The following is an 8933-nucleotide window of genomic DNA, read 5'->3' as shown; positions in this document are numbered from 1 at the left end:
AGTCCCAGGAATCAATATCCTACACCCCTCCCGCTGCTCAAACCTGGCACCTGATAATATCCTTTGAAGTGTTCATGTTCCCACTTTCTCCCATTCACACTCTAAACCCTTCATATTCCCGCTTTTCCCGCTTCATTCTCATACTGCTCAATCCGTTTTGCTAATGCAGCAATTCAATCTCGCTTTTACTACCTTCCTAATTACGGTCTAAACTTTTCGTGGCGTTAAATCATTTTTTGATTGTTCCAAGCAGTGCTTCCTTGCCTTGTTCAAATGCACTTGTTCTTTCTCCCTCAGGTAAGCAAACACCTTCTGGATTTAATGATTTCAGCTCCTTTCAAACAATATTGTGGCATCTCAATAATAATCAAAACCGTTAGAAGACTGCTCGAGGTTTTCAAAAGGGGTTTTTGATTTCTTAGATTTTCCCTCCCACTCCTACACCTGCTCTGAAAATTTCGTTCTGCTATTCCCCTTTCGTTCTGCCAGGCCCTCTGCATGATTCTTATTCAAAACATTCTGTCCATCCTGTACAGGTCACTGAAAATTTGCGAACCCGAATTTTTGTATATACCAAGACAACCGTTGTCCTTCCCTCGATACACTTCCTGTCCTCCTTTCGTATGTTCTGAATTTGTCTCCTTCTGCTTGCCAACTTTTTTCAACAGAGCTTTCCTGCCAAGTACCTACTTAAATCTATTGACATGAACGGGATGATCTCATCTCGCTCATCATCTCGCCCTTTCACCCCCTAGAATTTTCTTGAAAGCCATCCCTATCTGTTTTTCTCCTGAGAGCTTCACCAGCAGTATCCCTTTGTTCGAGACAGATGACAAGAAGTATGTTACGATTGTACAAAACATTATACACACAACATTATACTTTACCCATTCGAACACAATTCTTCAGGATCTAAACCCTCCCTAAACCCTAAACCCTAAAGAAGCAAGCAATTCCATCTCATTTTTCGCAAGGATTCATTCTTCTCCTTGTTGTCCCAGGTACATTGCATCCCTCTAGCAAATCTCCATTTTCAGCATCATATTTCAATCTTGCATGCTGAGTCTCTCAAGAAATCTTTTCCAACCACAACAACCACACTATTTACAAACTGAGCTGCTGCAGGTTGTATACCCTTCTCTGATTCTTTCTGCAAACTGATGATAAGTTGTTTTCTGGGTTGATATCATGCAATGCAATTCCCTTTTTTAACACATCCGTCAATTTGCCGCTTGCCATGTCTTGCTCTCTCCCCTCTTAGGCATGTGCAGAAGTCAACTCAATATCATGTTGCAGTTTATTCAAGGATTTCATCGTGCTCTCTCCTCTTCCTCCACCTCCCTTTGCCTGCTTTGTCGAGGCGATATCCGTGTGCGCCGCCTTCTGTATATTAGCTTTTTCTCAGCATTCTCGTGTAGCTCTTATAACAATGTAGCGTAACGAATTGTACGATGACAGTTGCTGACAAAAAAGAAACGAACATGTGTGGTACATGGTAAAAGAAAGAAAGAAAGAAAGAAAGAAATATCTATAATACTTATTAAATTTCAGAAGAAAAAAAAACGGAGAAAAGATACTCCTTCTTTTTATTCTTTTTTTCATTTTTTTTTCTGTGTAGTAGGGGACGAGTGAAGCGATGAGCTTTCCGATATTTGATTGATAATCATGGTGGGGGTAGTGATGGAAGTGGGTAGGGTGTGTCGAGGAGCCGGTGGCTCGGGGCAGACTATAGAGAGGTTATTCGTCTAGTTTCCACCACCGGTAGGCAACGATTAAGTTTCGCAAATCCATACGTGATAGGTGGGTGGATGGACGAAGACAATCCAATAAAGGGATAGAAGGGGGTTAGGGGTTACAGGGAACAATCCACCCCTACGGGTGTTTAGAAACATTTGGTCTCTAGGAGGGGTTTGCGGTGGTGCAAGGATGGGTTCGCAAATCTCGATGTAGGTGGGGTAGACAAGAGACGCATCCATGGGGTGGGTACACCAGGGTTGAAGGCTTCGAGGGAGGTGGGGGCTTTTTAGAGGGTCAGACAGTAGTAGCAGGGTGTAGATTGAAGGCGGTCATGTGAGAGATACTGGGGTAATCTATTGATGATTGGGGGGGTAGGGTGGTTTTTTGGGCGTCGCCGGTGGCAGCAGGCATGGCAGGATGGCGGGGGGAGGGGGAGGAAAAGGGGAGTAGCAACTCATTCCCGCAACACAAAATAGAGCATCTTCCCCTTTCTTTCTCTTCTGTCTCGCTTCCGGGCTTCCCTCATGCAAATCAAGGAGGTCACATGCTTCAAAGCAACTTGCCCGGTTTATCTGAAACTACACCAAATGAAGTTGGTAGGAGAGGTCTCTTCGATTGGATGTCTTCACAAAACATACCAGGAATTGTGAACAAAGAATCTCGTTTTAATGTGGACTCTCTTTCACGCATTCCAACAACATCAGTCGGAGAGAAACTCCCTAGGGAGGAGCTCAACAATCTGAGCAGGTCACATGTGAGCTGGCCGACAGAGGCTAAATCTCAGGAAGTAGCAGCACAGAAAATAAGGAAGAGGGTGCTAAAGTTGAACTTATGGGAACAGTGGGAAAATGGCAAAACTGGGCGGAAAGTTTGCAGAATGGAACGCAACCCCAACTTCCCAGCAATTCAGTTCTGGAACAAAGTTTTGCCGCAGCAACCAACAAAATAATGCCCAACCCATAATGGACCAATCACCATCACCATTGCATGAACGGCAATCAAACGTGACTCCTGCCACGAAAAATTCTGGGAACCAAGATAGGGAAAGCAGTCATTCTTCCGGGAGGCGAGATTGGACTACTGATCACTGGCGCACCGAACAAAGAGACAACATTGAAAAGATGTCATCGGGTAATAGTATGCATAGCGGAATTTACTCCCTGTTTGCTGCGGAGAATAGAAGTCACTTGGATGAAGGGAGTAGTGTTCCTTACAGAACGAGCATTTCAAGTCCCAGCATAAACCATGCCCAGGCAAAAGAAATGCTGGTAATGGTTTTAAGCAGGATACCTCTGCTATGGATGCCCATTCTACTGTATCTATGCACAAATCACTTGGATCGAATCCAGTATCTGTACATTTGTTCATCAATCCTGCTATCCAACAAAGAAGAACTCCAATTACTGCTCTGACCTTCGGTTCAAATTTGCTTTTGAACCCGACAAGCGATAAAGGGTCGATAGGAAAGCCTGTTTACATGGAACCACACTTTTTGGATCCTGCCGGAACTTCATTGCCGCATAGTCTGCTGCCAAAAATTTCTGCATTGGAGAAAGATAAGGTGCTGAACAAACCATTATTGCCCCAAAAGGACTCCAACTCAGATGGGAAGGCTGTCAGCAGCAAGGATAGCTTTCCCAGCTCAAAAACAACTTATGCTAGCACTGTTCTGGCAGGTTCTGATGCACGTATGAATGTCGGACCAAAAGATTGCTCTTGACGAAAGAATTATTTTTAGGAAAAGGAGATCGGCCTCCCGTCTTGAATACCAATGTGAGCGAGGTTTCAAAGGGAAATGGGAATCTACCGGTGTTTGAGTTTCCACAAAGCTTTCCACGCTTGAAGGTAGCATCCTGAATTTGGCTTTTCTCCTTTAGTTGTTTTTCGAGAGGGGTGGGCTTGCTCTTGACACAGTTGGCTATGATTTTCAGGATTTGAGATCGTCCCTTTCCTACACTGCAGATACTGCAGAATCTTTTGAGGGAGGTCTGCTCCTTGATCAAGTGCAAATCAAGGTCTTTGACATGGATTTGTTTCAAGGGAGCTCGCTTTTTGAAGAAGCATTAAGTCATGTTGTTGGAAATATGCAACAAGGATTACCAGCGGCTGCAAAGGTACAATTTTTTTGTTAATTGCAGCTGATTTTCCTCCAAATATCAGCCGGCAACGACCAATCCTGAAGAGAGTGTTCAATCCTATCCAAAACTTCCAGCTCACTCGACTGGTAATTGCTTGAATTATTTGGTTTTTAGTTGCTGACATGATGTGTCAGCTGCAATAGCAAGTAGTTATATCCAAGCGCTTAAATCACAAACTGGCGTGAATAGGTTGTAATATTTGGTCATCGTCTTTGACTATGAGCTGACAGAAAATAGGGAATCCAACAGGGATCCAGCAAAAGTTTTGACTCCCAATAACGAAGCTGCTGGTAACTTTAAGCATGGAAACATCCACAAGGCTGGCAATGAGTCAGAATCGCGTGTAGGCAATAAATCGTCAAATACGGGTGCACCAACGGTCAACGTCGCTGCTCGCAACCATCTTGCCAATAGTACTTGTTGCAGTATAGTCTCTGAGAGAGATCATTTGATTTTTTTGGTTTGCAGATCCAACTGGGATGAATACTGCAGAATCGCCAATGGCTTTCAATCAGCATCAAAATTCTTCAAATGATGGTATACAGGGCAGTGAACGCAAATTGAAAGACAACAAACGCCCTATTATGCACCAGTCTGCAGCTGCGATGAAAGGACTGACGTCAGATACTTCAACGCAGTCAAACACAAATGGCAACGGTAAAAGTGACGAGAACAGAGCACAGGTATGCCTACAAAACTTGGCTGCAAACACAGATGAGATCAAAAGTAAAGTCATGGATGGACCCTTGGCTTCTAAAAGCAGTAAGTTGAATAACAAAACCAAGAATCCAAACCAAGAGACTGATAGACAAGGAGAAGCCGGAAAACCCAAGGATGTTTTGACGCAGAAATCAGACTGGGGCTCAAATGCTCGTATTCAAGAATCTGTGAAAATTTCAAAAGAAGCACAAAGCAAACCCGAAGAGTTCGGAGCTGACAAGGACAGGAATATGAGCGCTACGAGACGAGAGTCAGTTCACTCAAATTTCCAAGAGGTTATCGAGCCACGTAGTAGAAATCCGCCTCAACGCCTAAGCTTTGAGGAAGCTCAAGACAAGCGAGGTAAACCTTCTCTACGAATCAGAGATCGACTTACCCTTTCTCCAGCTATCGCAGTTAGAAGAAAACCAAATTCTGAAGCTACAAATGTCAACTCCCCTGATTTGAAGACAGCCAAAATTTCGGTCAAGCCTCCAACTCGCAGTATGAATGTTGATTTTGTGCGCCTCAAGGACTCGAGTTCTTTACATCTTTACGATTCTTTGCCTTTGAAAAGGGCTATGCTGAATGATGATGAGGAATTCAGGTGGGTTGGTCGACCCATTGCTGAATTCAAAAAAGGAAAATGCTACCGAGGAATAATATGGGATGATACGTATTTCGAGGAAGGATGCTACGTCCATTTATATGCAGGTGGTGGTGAATCTTATATTGCAAGAGCAGAAAAGCTTTGGGAGAGAAATGATGACAAAATGCCGATGGTGACATGTCGATGGTTCTACCGACCATCAGACTTGCCTGCTTCATTGCGAGAAAAGTGGGCAATGGGATTGAACAAAGGTGCCAATAAGAAGCAGAAGTCCTTTCCTGAAGTATTCATTTCGAATACTATTGATGAAAATCCAATTGCGTCTGTTCAAGGGCTTTGCGAGATCCTCATCTATTCAGAAACGGATGAATCCAAAAGTTTCATGCAGGATGATGATGATGAGGTTGTTTATACGTGTTGTAAGCGTTATGATCCCCAAGCAAGTTTGTTGAATCCTTTAACAGACAGAGATTTGCGCCATGCAAAGAGAGCTGCTGTTGCTTCGTCACGTTCTCACTCGTTTACAAAAGCATATTCCAAGTTGGGTTATTGGCAACGTGTATCGTTCCTTCCGACTCTCACCACAAGTGGATCGGATGAAGAGAACGATGATGCCATACAAAATGACGTCAAGGTCAAGATCACTTTCAAGATTGGCGTCAAGGATGGAAAGAGCACTGAGTCCATACAAGGCCATGCGCTCCTGAACAAGCACTGGCGCTCGATCCTTGAAGGAAGCGTTTACGATCGAATAGTGGTCAAGGGCTTGAAGGAAAGTCGACGATCAACCTCAACTATGCAGACGAAGAACAACAAGCGAGAAGCTGCGGATACAAAGGAGCAGGACGATTCGTCGAGTGTAGATACTGATTCACGACCCAAGAAGAAGGCCAAAGTCGTACAGGAGCAAAGCAAAGACAAGAGTCGCTGTAGGACCTTTGATGCTACTAGCGACAATGGTGAAGCCAAGGTCATTTTCCTCATCACACGCTTAATATGTCTGATTCATCACCTTAGGATGTGAAAGACAGTCCAAAAACCGGAAGAACAGGGAAATCAAGAGATACCAAAGAGATGATCAAAGGCACTGACATCACAGAATTGGCGGACAGGTGAGAATTTCTGTCAGTTCAAAGGCTATAACTCCTGTCTTGCAGGGCTGACAGTACGCCTGTCAAATCCAACGATGACTATGACGGTAGCGCTCGTAGTCAAAAGGATTCAAAGAGGAAAAAAACAAGCACTAGCGCAGTTCTTGATGTCCCAATCCCTCGCGTCAAACGATCGCAAGATTCTTTGTATACTTCTCTTGTTTGGCCTGTTGCTCCTCCCATCTGATTTGATTTCACCAGCCAAGAGTCGGCGAAAAGAAAGAATTGTGAATCAGAGCTCTTCAACAGCAGGAAGCATTCTACTGCTGACGCCTCCAGTCATGGTGCCTACATGTGGATTGGAAAGCCCCTAGAGGAGGTCAACGGAAGAAAGTACTATTCGAGCCTTAGGTAATTTCACTCGGCCGGGCGATCTTCAGTACGGGCTCATCATCCAGTTGCAGATTACCAGACGGCTCGTCGATATGTATTGGCGAGTATGTCAAGGTGTCCGCACCCAAAGAACAACCTCCATTCCTAGCGCAGGCAAGTGTATCGTAGCTGAAATTGCTTGCTCATGGTGAATCAGATCGTCGCATTCTGGCTGGAAGTGTCAAGTGGGTTCAAGTTGATGCGCTGCAGATGGTTTTTCAGGCCATACCAAGTAGCTGATAGCTTGCGGGTTCGCTTCTTACTGACTGTCGCAGGCTCTTCAAGCAAGTGCTCTGCAAAAACCAGATTCCCAGCATCCTCGAGAGGTAGGAGGGCAGGCAACACGTGCACAAAAAATGATTTATTTGTTAAGGTTTTCTTGTCGGATGAATACGATGAAAACTATGTAACGACGATAATTGACAAGACAGTCGTAAGAAACTTTTTTCCTTGATGTCTTGAGTTTCAGTTCCGGTCAACGACTAAGGAATGTCTGACATAATGAGTGTCATAGATCGTGCATAGAGACAGTCTACCTCAGGACTTCAACTTGGACTCACTGAAGATTGGCGATCATTTCTTCTACAGGTGCTAACCTTGTCTGTTTCTACGTTATGACTCATTGGTGATGACAGAAGCAAATATGATCGGCAATCCAGGACGTTCAGTCCTGCTGCTACAGATTCTTATCGTGAAAACTTTGAAGGGACACGGGAGCATGCGGAAGCAGCATTGGTCAGCATAATTCAATTGTTTCCAAATGCTTCTGATTGACACTTGTGACTTGCAGAACTCGTGTATACAGAAACTTGTTTCAAATGCGATGACGCTCCAACCCTCGTGAAGTTAAGGATTTATGCTTTAGTGTAGTACTCGAATCACTGTTCATAGTGTAGTTTATAGATAATTTCTAGCACAACGACTTTGCCTAGATGTTTTCTGGCACACCGCCTTTGCCTCCCTTTTCCCTTCCTTGCGATGAATTCACATTTCTCTCGCTTCCTTGCAATTCTCTCGTTGCCTGCTTAGCTCCTGACCACAGCCATGGCCTCTACTTGTCTGCTCGCTCACATATCTCCGCCATCTGCGGCTGATTGCACTGTGCAAGTCAAGTTGGAGTTGTCTGACACCTGTGCGATGTAAAAGGACTCACAGGAAGCAGGGAGCAAGCAAATTCTCACCCCGCAGTCGACGAGCGACATAGGATCAAGGAGCTTTCGGGCTTGGAACGAGAGCGTCTGAAGTTCGTCAAGCTACTCCAAGAGCACAAGACCTCTTACCGACGAGGAGAAAGGAAGCCCACAATTCTCATGCAAATACGCGCGCACGTACTCGACTGTCTGTCCCTGATCGACCTACACCATTAACACGCTCAAGACGCGCTAGAGCACATGCAGACTGAGCACACCTGCAATGTTTGCTCTGAACCATCTGGCATCCTAATGTGAATGTTGATTGAATTGACCTCCTGCAAACACACAAATGACAGGGTTAGGAGAATGGACAAGAGAACCTTCTGAACAAGATATGAGTCCTGCACTGTCTGACTAGGATGGTTTTGCCTTTTGCATGTTCTACCGTGAGCTGTGTGCCCGCACGCATCTTTAGAGGATTTTGAAGCTGTATGTCTGCATACTTGTATGGCGATGTATTCCTCAGTCTCTATATTGATGTGCTGTGATACTTGTATGCCTTCGTGTTTGTAAGTCCTTGTTTTTTTGTCGACATTTCTTGGAATACGCAGCTTAGAATTCTAAGGAATGTAGACTTGCATATTCTTCTCTCTCATAATTCAGAATCGATTCTCATCCATGCCTTTTATCTTGCATGTCATTTGAACTCCAACTAGATTGCTTCCATTCCCCTCTCAATTCCCCTCTCCAAACCCCTCTCCTCCTCTTCCCTCCCCTACCCTCGTTTTCTCTTCTCTTCGCTTCTCTCCTCTTCCCTCCCCTACCCTCGTCTTCTCTCCTCTCCTCTTCTCTCCTCTTCCCTCCCCTACCCTCGTTTTCTCTTCTCTCTTCTCCTCTCCTCTTCCCTCTCCTCCCCTCCCCTCCTCTTTGATCCTCTTCCCTCTCCTCCTGTCACATAATAAATGTAGAAGGATATAGAGAGATGGGGGGAAAAAAAAAAAAAAAAAAAAAAAAATATAAAAATATATATAAAATAAAATTATATATATTTTTATAATTTGTATATATAGATATATGAAGATGTAGATATATA

The 8933-nt window shown here is 44.3% G+C and overlaps 3 protein-coding genes across 3 annotated transcripts; 2 read left to right on the top strand and 1 right to left on the bottom strand.

The window, feature by feature from the left end:
* Nucleotides 1-4870: 4870 nt before the first annotated feature.
* On the top strand, nucleotides 4871-5691 carry GUITHDRAFT_153094 (hypothetical protein; the record flags this gene model as incomplete). Its single annotated transcript, XM_005831142.1, has 2 exons — nucleotides 4871-4937; nucleotides 4983-5691. A coding segment is annotated over exon 2 (289 nt), but the record flags the coding sequence as incomplete, so codon positions are not given.
* An 854-nt stretch (nucleotides 5692-6545) lies between these two features.
* GUITHDRAFT_153093 (hypothetical protein) lies at nucleotides 6546-7737 on the top strand. Its single transcript, XM_005831141.1, has 8 exons — nucleotides 6546-6686; nucleotides 6740-6821; nucleotides 6865-6939; nucleotides 6983-7033; nucleotides 7081-7140; nucleotides 7222-7295; nucleotides 7343-7442; nucleotides 7498-7737. The coding sequence occupies exons 1-8, from the start codon at nucleotides 6628-6630 to the stop codon at nucleotides 7549-7551; spliced, it is 555 nt and encodes a 184-aa protein (XP_005831198.1). The 5' UTR covers nucleotides 6546-6627; the 3' UTR covers nucleotides 7552-7737.
* A 37-nt stretch (nucleotides 7738-7774) lies between these two features.
* GUITHDRAFT_110003 (hypothetical protein) lies at nucleotides 7775-8145 on the bottom strand (the record flags this gene model as incomplete). Its single annotated transcript, XM_005831140.1, has 4 exons — nucleotides 7775-7837; nucleotides 7889-7945; nucleotides 7988-8062; nucleotides 8116-8145. 4 exons carry the CDS (start codon nucleotides 8143-8145, stop codon nucleotides 7775-7777), a joined length of 225 nt encoding a protein of 74 aa, XP_005831197.1.
* Nucleotides 8146-8933: the final 788 nt, after the last annotated feature.

This window comes from Guillardia theta (assembly GCF_000315625.1).
Source record: "Guillardia theta CCMP2712 unplaced genomic scaffold GUITHscaffold_42, whole genome shotgun sequence".
Lineage (NCBI taxonomy): Eukaryota > Cryptophyceae > Pyrenomonadales > Geminigeraceae > Guillardia > Guillardia theta.
This window is presented reverse-complemented; position numbering and strand designations above follow the sequence as displayed.

Coding starts and splice junctions, on each gene's coding strand:
- GUITHDRAFT_153093 (XM_005831141.1), top strand. CDS start 6,628: ATGTGGATTGGAAAGCCCCTAGAGGAGGTCAACGGAAGAAAGTACTAT. Junction 6,687..6,739: donor AAGTACTATTCGAGCCTTAG/GTAATTTCACTC, acceptor ATCCAGTTGCAG/ATTACCAGACGGCTCGTCGA. Junction 7,443..7,497: donor AGCATGCGGAAGCAGCATTG/GTCAGCATAATT, acceptor TGTGACTTGCAG/AACTCGTGTATACAGAAACT.